At 35.8% G+C, this 20,179-nt stretch overlaps 1 protein-coding gene across 7 annotated transcripts in view; it reads right to left on the reverse strand.

Annotated features, from left to right (window-relative positions):
- VPS45 (vacuolar protein sorting 45 homolog) overlaps nt 1–20,179 on the reverse strand; it is a 70,283-nt gene that overhangs the window by 30,609 nt on the left and 19,495 nt on the right. For 5 of the 7 annotated variants that reach the window (XM_082474861.1, XM_082474859.1, XM_082474862.1 and 2 more), the window contains exons 11-13: nt 12,314–12,472; nt 12,002–12,109; nt 11,085–11,206 (exon numbers count right to left, since the gene is read on the reverse strand). In XM_082474861.1, the coding sequence (XP_082330987.1) occupies nt 11,085–11,206; nt 12,002–12,109; nt 12,314–12,472 (389 nt within the window). Of the gene's footprint in view, nt 1–5,678; nt 5,706–11,084; nt 11,207–12,001; nt 12,110–12,313; nt 12,473–20,179 lie in introns of all 7 variants that reach the window. The other 2 variants (XM_082474857.1, XM_082474856.1) reach the window with 1 other exon arrangement.

Here is a 20,179-nt window from a genome sequence, read left to right on the forward strand (position 1 = left end):
GGCTCCCAATAATGAAGGGGTGGTTATTTTGCAATTGATTTAGCAGAGTCAATTATGACATTTCTATGTGAACTTGGGACTTAAAATCATGCCTTTGAAATGCTACTTTTTAAGACAAGGTAAGCTTCATTCGAATCTACCCACCTGAAACAATGTATTTAGCATCACGATGCTTTAAGTGTTCCATAGTGTTATATATTCTACAATCATTTTTTGTTACTTTAAAATATACTGTTTTGGGGAATTCCCTGGCAGTCTGGTGGGTGGGACTCTGTGCCTCCACTGCAGGGGGCCCTGGTTCCATCCCTGGTCAGGGAACTAAGATCTTGAAAGCTGCGTGGCACGGCCAAAAAAAAAAAAATTATAAAGTAAAATATCTGTTTTTGACTAGATAAATGTTTGCACATGGTATAATATAAAAAAGGGCATATTGTAAAAAAAAGTAAGTTTCCTTCTCACCTCAGTCCTCTTGCACCCCAGTTTCTCTCTAGAGGCAAACACTATTACTCATCTCTTATGAATATCCTTTCAGAGATACTATGTGTATATACATATATTTACAAATTTACATATTCATATTATAAGATACATGCATATGTATATATATTTAATATATATTTTATATACAGTCTATAAACTGCATTTTATATACAGTTGTGTGGACATACTGTGCATTTTAAATTTTGGTAGGTATCTCCAAGGTGTTCTACAGATGTCATTCTACCAGCAATTCAGGAAAGTGCCTATTTTTCCACATCCTGTCAGTACTGTGTATTATCAAGGCTTTTGGTCCTTTTAAACTAAGTTGATCACTTGCTCCTCCTCAATACTTTCTTTACTCGGTTTCCAGGACATCACATTCTTTTGGTTTTCTTACTTCATTAGTTGACATTTTTCAGTATCTCTTGATAGTCTCATCTCATCTCCCTGATCTCTTTATTTCTTTTCTTTTCTTTTTTTTTTTTTGGCTGCGTGGGGTCTTAGTTGCGGCACACAGAATCTTTCGTTGTGGCACGTTGGCCCTTTGTTGTGGTGTGCAGGCTTCTCTCTAGTTGCGGCGCACGGAATTCTCTCTAGTTGTGGCTTGCGGGTTTTCTCTCCCTAGTTGTGGTGCGAGGGCTCCAGAGCATGGGCTCTGTAGTTTGCGGCGCGCGAGCTCAGTAGTTGTGGCACGTGGGCTTAGTTGCTTCACGGCGTGTGGGATTTTAGTTCCCTGACCAGGGATCAAACCCACATCCACTGCATTGGAAGGCAGATTCTCTACCACTGGACCACCAGGGAAGTCCCTCCCTGAACCTCTTAATGGTAGAGTGTCCAGAATCCATTCACCGGTCCTCCTTTCTTCTTGATCTACACTTACTCCCTATATCTGTGTAATGTAGTAGCTACTAGCCACATATGGCTATTTAAATTTAAATTTAAATTAATTAAAATAAAATAAAAAATTCAGTTCCTCAGTGGAACTAGCCATATTTCAAGTGCTCAATAGTCACATGTAGCTAGTAGCTACCTTATTAGATAGCATGGATATAGTACATTTCCATCATTGTAGAAAGTTCTATTGAACTGTACTTCCCTAGATGATCTCACCCAGTTTTGTGGGCTTAAAATATATTTATCTGCTGATGACTCCCAAATCTCTATCTCCAGCCCAGACTGCTCTCCTAAATGCTAGACTTAAGCATCTGTCTATTCGACATTTCTACTTGGCTGTTTAGTTTATTTCTGAATTCGGCATGTCCAAATCCCTAATCCTCTCCCCTAAGCTTGTTCCACATATAGCTCTCCCCATCTTAGTGGATGGCTAACCTATCTTTTCACTTGCTTAGGACAAAACTTTGGAGCCATCCTAATTTCTCCTTTATGGCTGCAGATATAGTGAGAGGAAGAGAGGGAGAATCTTGAATGTTATAGGCCACGGGGGGATCACCGAAGGGTTTTAATAGGTTACCATGATCAAACTTGCTTTTCTGAAGGATAATTTTGGCAGCTATGTGAGAATGAATTGGGGGTTGCTGGTGGGAAAACCTGGAGAACAAAAGGCTACTGTAAGACTTTTGGGAAGATATGATAAAAGTTGGAACTAAAGAAATACCAGAAGTGGAGAGGAAGGACTGGATACAGAAGACACAAAAAATGTAGACTCTTCATTCAGTAGTTGGTCAATGATTAAATGTGAAGGATGAGGATAAAGGAAGAATCTGTGATAACTTTAAGTATTCTGGTTTTGGTGACTAGGTATAGTGGTTTAAGTGTGAGAACAAAGAAAGCAAGACTGACTGACTTAAAGGAAGACAAAAACATGCTGTTTCTGAGATACCTGTGGAACATCCCAATAGAGATGTCCACCAGACATCTGGACATTGAGACCTGATGATGCCCTGAATACAGGTGGCAGCTGAAGCTGCGGAAATAGATGAGTTCTACCTAGGGGGATCATGTAGAATGAGAAGAGAACCAAAAGACAGAGTTTGGGAGGATTCTTTAACATCTACAGGATAAGCAAGAAGAGTAGTTAGCAAAGGCAACTGAGAAGGAAACTGTCAGAAAGGTAGGAGGAGAACCAGAGGGAGAGGCCAAAGACAAGTGAGTTTGAAGAAGAACAGAATGGTTAAGTGTTAAATGCAGTAGTGAGGTAAATAAGTGAGGACTGAAAGAAAACACTGTGCACATTCCTGCAATGTGATTTTGCTAGAAGAGTTTCAGTGTATTATAGTGGAGCAAGAAGCCAGGGTACATGGATTGAAGAGGTGAGAAGTGAAGATAGCGACTTTATCCAAGAAGCTTGACTGAAGAGAAGACAGGTTAGAGGAGAACCCAGGCTCAAGGGCTTTAAATACTTTACTTAACAGGAGAAACATGAGTATGCGTGTAGTCTGTGGAAAAGTAATTAGAGGAAGACAAGCCGAAAATACAGAAGAAGGAGGGAGGGAGAGGGAGAAGAAGGGGGAGAGAAAGAGAGAGAGGAGAGAAAGTGCAAATAATTACAAATAATTACAGAAAGTGCAAGTAAATGATGGTAGGAGTCTAAAACGAGTGTTGGCAGAGAGGTTAGTTCTGAATTAGAAAAGAGGATGTATTTCCTTTAGAATGAAGGCAGGAGATTAAGGTAGATATATGTAACTAAGTTTATAAACATGGGGGCTAGACACTGAGGGAGCTAATGTCTGACAGACTCAATTTTTTCCACTGTGAAGTAGGAAACACTGGTGTGGGTTAGGTGACTTAGACATTATGGAAAACATTCTAAACTGATGTAGTGAATGAGACAGAAAGAGAACTACTAAGTTTGACTGAGTATCCCTGAAGGCCCAAGTGAAGTGAGAAACAATGAATTTGTAGTGGCCCTAATCTATAATTTGTATGATTTCCTCTAGTAGCACAGAAAGGAGATATGAGCCTTAAGCCTAAATTATTAATCCAATATTAATCTGGTGCTTTAGGCTGCAGCGAAAGAAGTTCTTTATAAACTTATAGGAAAGCATTACCACTGTTCACGAATGACTAAAATTTTCTATACTATCAACGTTTTTTCCTTCAAGTATTTGCCTCCAGTTATTGGCCAGCTTTTTCTTGCTGAAAAAGGTCATTTGCTTAGGACGAGTTGTATAACTGTGATAGCAATATTTTTCTACCAAGTATGATAAACTCTCAATTATTTGGGGACTGAATATTCAGGCAAAATACAGGTTCTTGTCTTTTTCTACATCTGATATGTGTTGTTTCAATTCTTACTAATATTTCTACAGAAGGGGAAGGGGAATATGAACATCTAAAACTCAAGTTCAGTTCTTGTCAGCATCTTTAGGGGTGTATTTCATAAGAAAGAGATCAAATAAACTACAATTGGTTGTAATTTTAAAAACTGATATGAGTCCCTGTAACTTTTACCATAGTATTACCCTCAAGAATATACACTAAATTTCTAAGGATATATATTTTTAAATCTTCCCACTATATTGGTTCTAGAGGTACCAATGATCTGAGATAATAACGGCTTCTGAAGTGCAGTCCCAACTGGTTTAATATTCATTAAAGGATGAGTTCTTTGGAAAAAAAAATTCCAGTGTTATAAGAATGTGCCATCAAGGAGACAGAGGACACTCTACCAATAGTTTGGTCTGTGTTGTAACTATCTAGGGTCAGCCTAGGTGGAAAACAGGAGAAAAAAAAAAGGCTGTTACAGTATTCAGAAACAATAAAATCCTCAAAACTGAAATGAGTTTTTTTTGCCAGAAAATGAGTATTTTTTACAGTAACATTCCATAAGCAGTGCTCCTGATGTTGAGGGACAAATCTAGCTTGAGACCCATTATGCAGCTTATCTTGAGTAAATACTCATGAATTACACAGAATACTCCATTAAGAAGAAGGGAAGTAGGTTTCTCCCTTACAGGGGTACAGTGACTGATGAGAAGAATTAGACAGTAACACGTTTGTTTTGAGCTCTTGATCTGGTAAGTCAATTTAAAAAGCAGCTGAGGGACTTCCCTGCTGGTCCAGTGGTAAAGAATCCGCCTTCCAATGCAGGGGATGCAGGTTTGACCCCTGGTCAGGGAACTAAGACCCCACATGCCACAGGGCAACTAAGCCCATGCGCCACAACTACTGAGCTTGCATGCCTCAATGAGAGAGCCCACGTGCCGCAACTAAGACCCAACACAGCCAAAAATAAATAAAATAAAATAAATAATAAATAAATCTTAAAAAAAAGAAGAAAAGCAGCTGAGTGGAGTAATAAGGATCACCCTGGAGAATGATGTCGCTTTTCCATAGCTGCCCTCTGCCTATCACCTGCCTCTAGAGTACATATCTTTCTTACGGAAAAGAAAGGCAAGAACTGGGAAGGAATAAATTCAAGCAGGTTTCTAACATAGCCAGAGAACACTATCCTTTAGTCTGATAATTTCAGGGTGCCAGAGTATTTCGTATTGATGGAGAGGGAAGAAGATGCCACGGGTGGTAACGGTGGGTGTCGGTTATATCAACGTAAGGACAAAACTTACATGTAGGGATAGGCTCTTAGAGCTTGACTCAGTTGTGTACCTAACAAAGATGACTATGTCACATTTGGTTATGAAAACATTAATAAATGTTTTCCTGAGCCTCCTACTACTTAGTCAGGCTGGCTTAAGGAGGAACATTGGTGAAAAAAAAATTTAAAAAAACATCCCTGACATTTTTCCTTTTAATTCCTTCCCCTGGTGAATTTTAAAAGTAGATGTTCTGATGAGGCCAACAGTAAAACATACAGCAAATCATTTTTATATGATGGTTGAAGCTGAGTGGAATACGCAAGTTCAATTCTTTGTACACATCTTCCTGTGCTCTGTAATTCACCATAGCAACCAAAAGCATTAATTAATGCAGATAGCAAACATTAGAAAACAGCAGTCTGTTCATGCTGTGTATATATATATATATATATATATATATATATACACACACACACACACACACACACACATACAAGGACACCTTGAGAACCCAACCAATTTATATCCTATTGTATTAGAAAAATAAAAAAATTTTCACACATAGTGTTTCTGGAAATCATTACTTTAATCGTTAATCATTCAGTTAAGCAGAAAAACAAACTTTTAAGAGGCAGTATTTTATCTACTTTGTGGACTGTTACACTTATGGCTAAAATTCAAATTTTTGAATCTAGTACTTACAGGTAGTAAAGATCATATGAGCATCGACTGTAGGAAAAAAGGCCAATGAGAAAGGACTGCTGCTTTCATAGAAACAAAAACAACAAGATTCTACTAAATTTGTATAAATGTGAAAGAGTACTTCCTTTTTGAATTGACTAATTCTGGAATGCATGACCAGATAGCTCCCTTTTCTCACCAAATGTTTAAGTTGCTTGTTTTTATCAGGGGTAAGAAGCAATTCTGGAGTGAGAAAAAAAAAATCTAGCCTGATAAATAGGATATGTGGGAGTCCCATCTGCCGAGAAAGAGCAAACCCAATTTGTGGATATAGCTATACTGCCAAACAGGTTAACCACTAACTTAAAGCTAAGGGCTAAAACATTCCTACAACTGTTCCTGGTTTTGCAAAGTTGTGTTCTTGCCAGATCTCCTTTGATATCTTCTAATATGACAATAACAACAAAACCAAGAAGTTCTATCATGATGAGACTTTAAGTTAACCATAAGGATGACCAAAATCAATGACTTTTTTTTTTTTTTTTTAATGACTCTTTTAAATGTGATAACCCAGTGTGAAGATGGTGCCTAGAGCCGAGGGTGGGTCTAAGTGAATACAGAGCCAAAATACCGTACAGGAAAACTGCAAAAGTCGAAATTGTCTGGTAACATCAATCAAATTTACTCTCCAGTTTATATTTCCCAACTGTAAATCTTGTCATATCAACTACTACAGATGCCTACATAAGAAATCTGACAATATCTATTGAACATCTATATGTAAAGCACTGTGTTAAATATTGTAAAAAACCCAAATATTAATAAAACATAGTTCTTACTTCAAGATTACAATACTTAATACAATACCTAGTGGGAAGGATAGATATGTATACAACTAACCACTGTCTCAGTATCCAGAGGTAACCATTATTAACAATTTCTTATTTATTATTTCAGAAATATTTACTGTATACATAAACATATACATGCTTGCACATATATATTATATATATGTGTAGTCAAGCACAGACATTTATATACACATATGTACACAATCACGTTTATGCTTATATAAAGCTTTTTTTTTTTACACAAAAGGAATATTATAGCATCTTAATTTTCTATCTAATATATCTTCAAAAGTTGTGATATTATCCCATGAAGAGTTATGCCATTTCTTAAGAAGAATGCACAGTAATGTATTGTAATCTAGGTAACCAGTTCTCTATTGATAAATATTTAGCTTCTTCCTGGTTTTTTACCATTACAAATAATGTTTTGGTAAATATCCTTGTGTACATGTCTTTGTGTACTCGTGCCGGTATATCTACATGGCAAACTAAGAAGTGAATTGTTTAGTAGGTCTTTTCAAGTCCTCTGTGGTCTTCTTTCTGTTAAACAGGGCCAGGAGGTGGCATAGGTATCCTCTGTGCCCCCTACTATAGTTTCATAACCATTTCTCTGCCTTCTTCAAAATTTCCACTATCTTAGAAGCTTATGAGATAGTTGCACTGTTTTCTCCTGACCTCCTTTCCTGGTCACTTTCTTATTCCCTGAAGACTTCAGCTCTGGTTTACTGTCCTCCTTTTCATTCCTGCTCCTTTCAAGATTTTCAGTGACTTTAACACCAATGTGGATTACTCATCTCACGTCCTGGTCTCCTCACCCACACTGATGCGTTCTTTCATCCCTCACAGCCACCAACATCCATGATTATAACATAAACTTTTACATTACAAGTATCCACAATATGAAATCTTGAATTGAAGACCTTTTTCTCTAATAACCACTCCCTCAACTTTTAATTCACTTATGCTAATGCCTCTACTGTAATATTTCTTTGACCTCATCAATACCTCCAATTCATTCAACAATATTTTTTTCACTATCCAATACCCTCCTTCTTTTTTTGTTTCCTAAAATCCTGGTTGGACCCAGCTATCAGCCTTCTCCTCATTTAATCTAGTGCAGCTAAAAGTTGCTAGAGAAAACCACACAACTAGGCTCATGGGCTGTATTTTAAATTAATGACCACAGAACTCCAGTGGGCACTCAGTCGTGCCTAGAAGTCCTACTACATTTCCCTAGTAAATCTGATTACAAGCCTACAAGATAACAATTTCACAGTGTTTTCTCTTTTTATCCTGTACTTTAGCTGATAACTTGATGTCATATTTTACTGAGAAAATATAAGTAATCAAACAAGATGGCCCCCATGTTCTCAACATCAAAGCTGTCACAGTGGGGATTTCCCTGGTGGCACAGTGGTTAAGCATACGCCTGCTAATGCAGGGGACATGGGTTCGAACCCTGGTCCAGGAAGATCCCACATGCTGCGGAGCAACTAAGCCCGTGCGTCACAACTACCAAGCCTGTGCTCTAGAGCCCGTGAGTCACAACTACTGAGCCCATAAGCCACAACTGCTGAAGCCCGTATGCCTAGAGCCTGTGCTCCGCAACAAGAGAAGCCACTGCAACTGAGAAGCCCGTGCACCGCAACAAAGAGTAGCCCCTGCTCGCTGCAACTAGAGAAAGCCCATGCGCAGTAGTGAAGACCCAATGCAGCCAAAAATAAATAAATTAATTAAAAAAAAAAGCTGTTATAGTGAAAGAAGTACCTCTGCTCCTATCAAAATCTTCTCTGCTTGTGTTCTAGATCTCCTAAAGACTTCACTTCTGCAACTCTTGCCCTTTCTCTTCTGCATTACCTATTTCTCCTTCTTTAGGATAATTCTCATCAGGTTATAAGTATGCTCTAGAATCTCTCATTCCCCTGAGCCTACAATCTCTTCTAGCTACAATCCCATTCTCTGACCCCTTCAAGCAAAACTTCTTAAAAAGTGTTACATACTGTTTGTTATCTCCATTTTGTCTTATCTCTTGTAACCCCCTCTAATTTGGCTTCCAAACTCATTGAACCTGGGGAACAGTCTGATGGATTTTTCACTGTCCTCACCCTTTTTATGTCTCAGAAGACTGGTCTCAGGTAACCACTCACTTCTTGATATTTATGACACCAAGTTTTTCTGGTTTTCCTCCTGTCTTTCTGTCTCTTCTTCAGTCTCCATTGCTGACTCCAATCCTCTATTCAGTGCTTAGTCCTGCGTCCTCTTCTTTTCCCCTAAGTGATCTAGTCTAGTCCCATGGCTTTAAATCACCAAAATCTTGTTGACTCCCAATTTAGCATCGAACATTTCCATTTGAATATCTACCAGGCATCCGCAATTTAACAACAAAACTCTTGATTTCCCCCCAAAACCTGAGAGTTATTCTTGGTTTCTCTCTTACCCTTGTCCCATTACTCTACTCCATGAAGTAAGTCTATTGATTCTACCTTCTCTCCTAGGTTCCTTATCCAAAGCACTTTCATTTCTTACCTGGACTACTGCAGCCACCTCCTAAGTAGTCTTTCTGCTTCTAACTTTGTCTCCAATAATCCATTCTCCCCACAAGGTGATCTCTTAATACATAATTCAGTTTATGTCACTTGAATGCTTAAAGCTCTTCAGTGGGTTCCTATGACATTTAAAAATTTTAAAAACCTCTTTACCAGAGCCTATAAGACCCTATGTGATCCAGCCCTACTTATCTTCTCAACTTCTTATTGCCTTACTTGTTATGCTCCAACCACACTGGACTTCTTTCTGTTCCACGAACTTGCCAAGTTCTCTTTCTTCAAGGACTTTGTTCTGGTGTTCCCTCTACTTGTGATGCTTTTCCTCCTAATCATTATAAGATTGGTTCTTTCTTGTAATTCAAAGCTCATCTTAAGTATCACTCCATCTAAAGTAGCCCTCCCCACCTCTACAAAGTTACTTTGTAGCTTATTATCCTATTTATTTCCTCAATAGCACTTATCTCATTCAAATTATATTCTTTATTTGTTTACTAGTTTACTGTCTGTCTGCTTCATGTAAGTTCCTTGAGGGCAGGTACCTTGTCTTTCCTGTCACTTCTATTTCCCCAGCAGTTCTTGACATATTGAAGGCATTCAAATATTTGTTATATAAAAGGATGAAGTAACTGAATTATTAACTATATATATATTTAGGTAATAGTGACAAATGCCAACAGATGCTGACAACTGATAAATGTGCGTTTCGTTGGAAGAGCCTCATTTTGAACTTTGTTTGGAAATGAATTCCCCAAATTAGAAAGGTTTGCTGTCATGAACTAATCATCCACAATATTCTTCTGGTGGTCTATTATGTCCCTTTAGCAATAAGTGGCTAATTTCTTATTCAATAATTCTTATATGAAATTCATAAGAAAATTAATATTTTTACTTTTATCATGTTAATTAGAAGGCTATTTAACAGAGTTATACTGTTTTTCAAACAGCCTCTCAGGTAGGTGAATAGCTTTGGGCTGGTTTTCATTCTTACCACTTAGCTGACATTTCTAAATTTTGATGCCAAATGAGTATACTCTCTGAATTTAACCCCAGATGTTCTGCTTCTCAACCTTGGATTTTTAAAAAGATTTCTTTCTTTCTTTTTTTTTCTTTCTGTTCTGTTACCAAATTACAGAGTTGTTTTTTTTTTTTTTTAAGGAAAAAAGTGAAAAAATATATTTTATCATACAAGAGTTATTTATGTACCTCAAAATATTTTTCTCCTTTCAGAAATTTGTTACATTTATAAAACACTATTCTTCCAAGGCCTTAGATTATGATTAGCTGAAATAATATAAGAATTATACCAACAGTAACAATTCTCACATCAATCTATCCAATAGGATTCAGTTACATATATTAGGCTCTTTATAATATGTGGTCCCAATAAAAAATACACAAGAATATAATTTATAACTAGGTAGAATTTGTGTATATTTAAAATTTCAGGTTGGCCTATGTAAGTTGTTCTGGACAACTTTTGTTTTTATTAAAACTAACAAATCACTGGATTAAAATGACAATTAATTGCTTCCTTCAGTTAATACTCAAAAAGAAAGCCATCCTTTTCTCCTGTGTGACAAAAGGCCTTTGTCAATTAGGTCTCAGTTTACATACTGGCCACATTTGGCAAAGTCCAGTCCTCACCAAAAATAGTAACAACCTGCTCTGGATGGCAATCAAGCAGCAAATCTATTTTCGGCCTTAATGTTTGAAACTCCAAATGCTAGATGCCATGGAACTGAACCTTAAATGGCATAAGTAAACTGGTCTGATACTAAAGGACAGGACACAGTATTTGGGGCTCTCCAAAATATCTGTTTCTTTATTCCAAAAGAAATAATGTTTCAGGCTTAGTAGGGGAATTTAAATCTAACTTTGACACATGTAAAACCAAAAGAATCTTAGAACTGAAACAACTGGGGAAGGAAGATTAGAATGATATAACCTTTGTTGTAGTCTCTTACTTTACCCTAAATTTCCTATTTTCTTAGTGTCTCTGGTTTTTATTATTAATATCTTTGTTATCTTACCTGTCTCTGAGTGTGCTGGGGCCTAGATAAGGATACAGGTTTTCCTTGAGCTTTCCTTTGATGAGATGGTCCAGGGTCTCATGTAAGAAAGGCTGATGCTGAGTATATACATTTTCTACTCCCTAAGACAGGGGGAAATGGTTCTTATGTCATTTTTTTTGGAACTTGCAATATAACAGTTAATGATACTCATATCAGAAAAGGACATGCACTCAATAGAGATTTCATGGGACAAGAGTCAAGCAGGAATTTTAGGAGAATTTTATAGTTAATTATTTTCATCAATTAGAAATGATCTAATCTTATGAAAAACTGTAATTTAAGGTTAGCTATTATAAAGGAATTTTTTAAATGCAGTTGCTTAACTCCTTTATTATCTCTTCACTGACACCCTTCCTTTTGTGGAAATATTATATGATATGTAGAGCAAATAAAAGAAAAGGACTATGTAGCAAAGGAGACTAGAAACACTCAGGAAAATGGAAAAATTTCAGGAAACATAAGAAAGGCTAGCAGATTAAAACTAATTTTTGACCATTTTAAGAAAATAGGTTAGTATTTTTAAAAGATCTACAATTGTTTGCTTCATCTTTAATTTCCGTCAAAAAAAAACAACCGAACAAATCTTAAACAAATGGGAGTAAAATAGCTATGACTAACAGAACTGTCTGCCTTTTTACTCTTGGGTATTTCCTGGAAATATCTCATTATTCCCTTCTCAGCTATTTGGGCCAATGATGATGCGGTTCCAATACAGAAAGTATTTAAACAAAAAGCTTTCAAGAGGATGTCTGCTTTAACTGACATAGTACTAGATCAGCAGCAATCCTGAAGTTACTTTGAAGATCATATTCATTCACTCTCAGCTTCAGGGACTTCAACTGTTTCTCATTTAGGAAAGCATAGAGATATCATACCTTCAATCCTTTGAGGAACTGTTTGGTAATAGCCACAGCATCTTTGGGGCTGAAGAGGTCACTTCCTCTGACCCGTTTACCACCATATTCAACAACTGTAGACACAAGCTATTTAAAAAAAAAAAAAGAGAAACAACCTCTTATTGCTTGTGGAACAGGAAGAAAATAACTTTATTAAGGAAATGAAAACATGAGAGGACAGAATTATACATTTCTGTGAAAAAAAACAGTATGACATCATTTGTCAGAGTTAAGGCTATAATACTAGAGTTTGGTTCCTGTTTGGTGGGATTAATATATAAATCTGGTTACCTTTCGATACTTCTCAGAAACACCTTTATTCCTAAGGTCCATCATTAATCCTGGTAGGCTATTGCTGCTGTGTCGTTCATAATGTAGCGCATAAAGCATCACCAGGCGCGCAGCATCAAACTCTGTCACTTTGGGGTTCTGCAGGAGCCTCTTTACATTCTGAAAAAAGAGAGAACTAATATTTATCCTCCCTTCACTTGGGTGATGTATAATATCTTAGTTCTAATAATTATTGAATGGTAGTGATACATCTGACTAAAATACATATGACTAAGATCACTACTATGGCAATGTACAAGTCATAGGTTTAGCAACTGTTTCAACTACAGAAAATTAAATGCGTTTTGCCTAAGATAAGAATTAAATAAGGACATAAATTCTCATTGCAATTGCTTTAAGACAAATATGAATTTAACTATGGTTATTTCCCCCTTTCTTTCCTTTGATTGAGATGGTCCAGGGTCTCATGTAGGAAAGGTTGCAATTTCCTCACTGAATTAAGGAACACATACTATTTCCACCACTATTTCTACCACTTCAATCAATACAGCACAGAAGAGAACTGACCAGTTGACTTGTAAAACTCTACTGCCTTTTTTAGTGTCAGTGACCGACCAGTGAAATGGAGACAATTTGGTAGAATTTTACATAGGAGGACTGGGCTTAATCTCCAAGAAGCATCATATATAACAATATGTCTCAACATGGCTGACAGAGATATGAATATGTAACAGCATATAATCTCTAAACTGAATACGTAAGATCTTAAGAGGGCAGGTACTGACAGCAAAGGAAGCTGAACAAAATCATGTTTAGGTTGTATCAGTCCTCACATTAAGGGACTTCCCTATACTATAGATTTATATTTATTATGCAGCAGAACAAACTAATTAGAGCCAACAAATACTTTTTTGATCGCTCTCTAAGCAAAAGGCACTATGCCAGGCACTGGAGGGGATACAGAGATGAGCTGGAGACAGTTTCTGTCCTCAGTGAGTTCATAGACAATGGGGTAAAGGGGGATAAAACAAGTATGTTCCATTCTGCTATAAAGTATGTTTCTTAATGCACTTAGCTCTATGAGATTGGTAACTATGGGAATAACACAGAAGGCATATTGGTTTACATGTAAATTTTTCAGCAAGTTAATATTTAGAAAAGATCAGGCACAAGTTTCCTCTTTAAAGAGGAAGCTTTACCAATATGTTAAGGAAAAAAGATGAAAATCCTACAGAAGTGTTTTTTTTAGAAGTAACTGGTTTTGTAGCTTTAAGAACTGCTGTGCTTTCCACAATGTTAAGCTATGTGGGGAAAGGGCAAGTGCAAATGAAAAGGATGCAAAGATATTTCCGTGTTAAAAAGCAAAAAACAAAACAACAACCCCAAACTGACTGATATCCCCATATTGTATTTTTAATTTTGATGACACAAGTCTCTATGAGAAGCAAATATTTTTGAGACCTTATATGTCGAAGAATAAAACATGAGCCCCAGGAGTAACCACAAAGGATGGTCTGAGTGCATTTCTAGGTGCAAATGCCAGCGAAATTTAACTGTGCTAGCATTTTAATTAGGATTATTATTTTATCAGGGCTCTGATTACAAAGTTATATAGATTTTTCTTTCTCTTTCTTAGTTCTATAAATTTTAAGTGATCTGCTTATAATCCTATTTTCCCATAACCTTTGTTTATTTTTAGTGCATGATTTTGCAGAATGTGAGGTTTTTTCAGGAACACATATGTGGTATTACAACAGACACATATGCATGCAAAAACCAAAAACTGAAAATCAGTGCAATGGGGGACAGGGGACACAAAGTGAAGAGAAGTTCATCTGGTTACTGAGGGATCAATTATAAAAGGTCTTAAAAACTAAATTTTGGAATTAGTGGGAGAGACTGAAAGAGATGCTATTAATAGGAATATGGAAATCAGAGAAAGAAATGAGCTGGGTTGAAAGACTAGTAAGAGCCTTGGAGGGCACTGGATTCTGAGGACATAACAACTAACATCTGTATAGTACTCTGCAACTTACAAGATGCATTTACATACATTGTCCTTTTAGTACTTCACAACAACCAGGTCTAATGACTAAGAACTCTTTTTTTCACACTAAAGAGGGACTATGATGAAATGGGCAACCTCCCAGGTAGCTTTCAAGTAGAAAGTTCTCTGGGTAGGATTCTTATTGTTGCTTTTCAGGTGAACATTTCACTACCATCGTCCTTACAGGATCAAAAAGGAATAAATTTCTCTTCTACAGATTTAAACCCTGCAGTCATAAAATTTTCCTTACCTCTTTTTCCTTTTGTGGTAACGTTTCCACACAGCAGTGACTAAATACAGACTATTTAGAATATTTGTTTAAATGTTCCACTAATTTCTACTATAATATGGAGAAAGTTCAGGATACAAATTAATTATCACATAAAAATACACAATTTCATATGTATCTCAGTCAACCTGGCATAAGTTTAAAACATCCATCTGGGATCTCTGTTGTCGCTTTTCTTACAGGCACAATGTTTCATTTTCTGCCCTTGCAGTCACTCTCTTTTTACCTTAAATCTACTCAACTTCTGACTGACCTGTCCCTGTACTTCTAAGCAAATCTGAGATACTCAAGTAACTGTAAACCCACAAAAACTGGTATGGGGACAGTCAAAGACTATTTGCAGCAATCAGTTTATACCCTTCCTATTTGCTCCTTTCTAATTACCTTTCCTTGAATCTTGACTCTTGGCTCTGTTTCCCATTTAAAAAATCCACTTCTAATCCTTGAGATTTGGTACTGGTATTTAGAGTCCCCGGCTTGACTCTTAGCTCTCCCTCAACGGGAGGCCTTCTGATCCGATAGCCCAGATCTGGTCCAAGACTACGCTGAGTAGAGTACTTTACTTACTTTTGAGCTCTTAGGACCCAACCCATGGCTCAGGTCAGTGTTCCAGTTAGACTTATCTATTCCCTCATGAAAAGAAACCTGTAGATACAAGCTGAATTCTTTCTTCTTTTTCAGCTATATAAGTACTTGAAGAAGCAGGGCCTTTTTGTCTGCCTGGATCCCACGTTATCCTTTGACTTAATTTTGAACTATTTCCCTCATGGCTACTTGACTCATCAACTTGACTGACAGTGACATACATTATGTTGAGATTCCAGGGTACTAACCAGAGAAGAGGAGAAAAAGAATCTGAGAGACTTTAATTACATAGGAGGTATGTGTTACACGGTGGTATTTATATGTTGGAAATATGACTGAATTATATAATGAACTTTTTGGTATCTCTTTTCTCATTAAATTTCCTGTAAACCTTGAGATAATCAAGGGAGGAAAGTATACTGTTACATAATAACAATGGCTGAATAAAGAGTGAAACAGAAAACTATTGTCCACTTATGAAGATGAGATTCAAAAATCTTCCATTGAATTCTAACATTAGTGTAGGCCTAATGAAGGAATAGGAAAAGAAATGCAAAAACACTATCTTTGAAGGTCAAGTTTCAAAAGGGAGCTAATGTTCATTCAAAAGACATTGATTAAAAAACAATTCTTTTCTTCTGATATTTAGAGATTCTTCTATTATTTTGGCCTGACTACTTTTATACTTTTCTGTTTTCTTCTACCAAAACTATGATATAGCAGCACAAGAAAAAACTTTTGTAATGACATACCTATACTTTAAACCATTGTACAAATTACAGTTGAAGTCTGCAATTAAAGATAGTCCCCATTTTTTTTTTGCTTTAATTTAACCTAAAGAATAGGATCTGTACCTTGTTATCAACTATCACAGTAATGTAGTAAAACACTCAATGAATAGCATTATCAGCCAAAAGATTAGAACAGCAAGATGAAATTGGTGGACGTCTTCAACATGCTGATATGATTAAATAATGAGTCTAATCTAACAGTTTGAGAGAACAGTGTTATGGGACTATAAAGAGCTTATCTAGGAAAAATGATAGAAAGTAGGCAGGACCCAATTCCACTAACTGGTAAATACATGAGTCAGTATTCTTTTACTTAATGACTAGTCAGATTTAGCTTTGGTGTAGGTCTTCTGCTGGTCAACACTGTTTCTGAAATACTTAGTCAAATGATAGTTTAGAGAGAAAAGGATCATTTTTACTCTTAGTTGGTAAAAGTAAAATTGTCAGCTCAATGTGTCCAAAACAATTTTCTTACAATTTTAACGAGAAGCAAAAAAACCCTTCTAAAATCAGGGAGAGTTCCAAGATCATGAGTGAATTAAAAAACATGTCCTAGATGCCATAAAGAAAAGAGAATGTACCATCAAACAATAATCCTGAAAATAGTGATAGTTAATATTCATTGAATGTTATAAGTACCAGGTACCGTATTAAGTGCTTTACATGTATTAGCTCATTACACCCTCACAAAAATTTTTGAAGTAAGTACTGATATTTCCCCCCATTTTACAGACAAAGAGACTAAGACTTGGAGTGGTTAAGAATCATTTTCAAACCCAAGCCATCAAAGATTCAAGCTCTTAGCCACTATTCTATACTGCTTCAAACAGAACTCTTTATCTTTATTTCTCTAATGAATATTTATTGTCCTTACTATGTGTTATTAATGGGATGATTTGAGATCTTTTACCCAAGGTCAGGAAAGAAGGATATAAAAAGACTAGATCCTCCTTCCAAATGAAAAGCTGTAATATGACAACAAAAGGGGGAGAAATTATTTACTTTCTGAAGATTTTTCTCTTTATGGTATGAAAAAAAATCTTCCTTACTAATCAAATGAGTCTTTTCCAAGGCTATGCATATGTCCCAATGATAGTACATTGCAGTTTGGTTCTAGTGAAATTCTTCTGAATCAAATTTTTTGTTACCCTGTAGGATAACTGGATAGAAGTGGCAGCAATTTATAGGTTAATTTTTAGCAATGTATGAGCTTTTTTTGCCTCACCATGATACAGTTACTATTCAATAAAGCAAACCTCATCTTTACTCAAAAGTCAATTCATTGCTTATTATCACCTAAGGTCAAGCCAAGGAATGCTGTAACCCATCTAGGGGTCAGGCCCCTGGCATCTACTCATTATTAAACAAAAGTTCTCTTTATTGACTATTTAAATCATGTTGTCAAAGAAATCCTTTATGATGGGGAAGTCCAAATCAACTGCTCACTGTAAAACCCTAATACCCTGGGGCAAGAAAACCTTCAAAAGATAATTTTTAAAAATATAAAGTGGATCACAAATGGAATTCATATTTTAAAGTATCTGTTCTTCTTTTAAAATGAACAAAAAATAAGATTTCAGGCAAGGAATTACAGTAGCCTTTTCTAACTGCTTTCCATATGGTGAGATACAGATAAAGATACTAAAATTGGCTAGTGATTAAGTTTGGTTCTATTGTTTTAAAGGGAAAAATAAAATGATAAAGAAACATAAGGAAATTTAAATTTAGTTACAGGACACAATTGTATTTTTATTTAATAAGAGAAAAAAATTCATTTTATTGAGAAAAATAAAAAGTTTTCACAGGAATACTTCTATTAGGCCCACAAACCAACTATAAACTGTTATTAATAGTGCAGTTTAAAGTAAGTTGGCCAAGTTAAATAGATTGTGATGTATCTTTACAAAGAAATACTATTTAGTGATTTAATAGAATGATTGTTTAGGTTCTGGTCTGGAACAATCTCTGAGATACACAGTTAAGTGAAAAGCAAAATGCAGAGCTATGTGTACAGTATGGTATCATCTGAATTTTAAAAAGAGAGAGAAGGAAATATACACACTCATAGAGGCTTGCACACACACAGAATAACTGTAAGGATGCAAGTGAAACTAACAGACTCAGTTTTTACTATGTATCTCTTTCATCAAGTACTTATATTATCTATTTAAGAATTAGAATTTATGATAAACCATAATGGTTTATCATAACAATGGTATAAATAATATAAAACAATGCTGATATATGTATAACTGAATCACTTTGCTGTACACCAGAAATTAATACAACAGTGTAAATCAACTATACTTCAATAAAAAAATAGATTAAAAAAAATTAGCATTTAATACAACTAAAAATATAAAGTCAGCCTAAAAGTTCTTTGTGAAGATTTAAGAACACAGAGATAAAATTAAGTGTTGACAGAAATACTTTTCATAAATATAAAGCAAATAGCATCTTTATGATTTTCAAAATGATGGTGTTTTCAGAGGAACTCTTGATAAACATTTTTAAAAATTAAAAACCAACAACTATCAACATAAATCACAGTGAAGACTTTGGTATAACTAGAGCAACCACAGGTGGGTACATTTCTTTCTTTTGATTGTACCATATCTTTAAAAAATTATGCTTAGAGGAAGGAAACTAACCTTTACAAAGTACCTACCGTATGGGAAGCATTTTATATCTCATTAAATCCTGATAACAACCTAAAAGTTTGAAATCATTACCCCTGAGGCTTGGGCAAAATAAGTAATTTTCCCAGAGAAACTCTGATACATAGAGATAGGACATAAGCCAGGAAAGTCTGGCTCCAAAGCCTGTGTTGTTTCCATTATACCATGCTGGCTTTATTTTATAAAGCAGAATTGCAGCAGGGAAAGAAACAGACTAAGTCTTAGAATATAGGGTCCTATTAATAAGGAAATGTGCTTCTTATAATAAGTGGCTTAGAAACAGCTATTTCCCAAAGGACTCTCATTCCCAAGTTACTTACTGTCAGTGATACCACATTTTGCCACTTCTCAGGAATTTTGGAATTATCTCTGATTTGTTCTGTCTTGTTATCCTTATATCTAATCTGTCACTAAATAGTTATTTTCTCCCTTTGAAATGTCTTTCATATTTGCCCTTCTGTACATTTTTACTACTATCACTATGAGTCTTCTAGCCTCTCTGACTTCAAATTTTTTCATCTCCAAAGCATCCTTACTAGATTAAATTTCCTAAAATACTGCTTTCATCATATCAACTTCTACGTAAGACTCTACACTGGATCTCTTTGCCTATCTCAGCAAGTACAAATCCCCCTTACAAGCGTCTTCATAAACTAGTTCCTGTTTACCAATTCAATTTTATCTCCTATGTCTCTTGCACACCCACACCCACTCTCAACAGGTCATGCTGTTTATTATTTTCTGCATAGCTCTGCATCTTTTCTTTGCTGAAATCCTCCTCCAGATTCTATTCATTATTTATGGTCCATCTTAATATAACCTTCTCTAAGAAACTGTCCTTAATAACCTCAAATCTTATTATAGTCAGTACCACAATTTTGACTTAATTAAATATTAACGTGAAACACTGCCTAATTGTTACTCATGCTTTAGTTTTGTCTCTTCCACTTATACTGTAAATTTCATGAGGCTAGGGTTTGATTATGTCACTTTTTTCTAAAATCCTCTGATAGCTCTCATCATTTTAAGATTAAAGCCCAACCTCCTTTCAATGGCCATAACCAGGCCTCAATCTGTCCTTCTGGCTTATCTAAGACCACTCCTCATCTTATATCCAGCACTGGCTACATTGAATTAGTCTCTGTTCCCTTAAAAAAATTTTTTTTTTTTTTCACATCTCCATGCCTGCATTCCCTCTGCTGAGAATTTCCTTCCTTTTCTCTGGTTGGTGCACTTCTACTTATTTACTTGTCCGGAACCAAACCTAATATCATCGTCTCTAAGAAGACTCATCCTTAGGGAAAACAGTTGTCCTTCCTCTGTATTTCCATATCCTTTTGTAATACCTCTAGTATAGCACTTATTGCATATATTATAATTCCTGGTTTAAATTTCTTTCTCCCCTATTAAAATGTGAACTTTTTGAGGAAAAGGATGGTATCTTATTCATTTTTGTACCACTAGATCCTCACAGCA

Source organism: Balaenoptera physalus (assembly GCF_965194825.1).
Source record: "Balaenoptera physalus genome assembly, chromosome: 1".
NCBI classification, from domain to species: domain Eukaryota; kingdom Metazoa; phylum Chordata; class Mammalia; order Artiodactyla; family Balaenopteridae; genus Balaenoptera; species Balaenoptera physalus.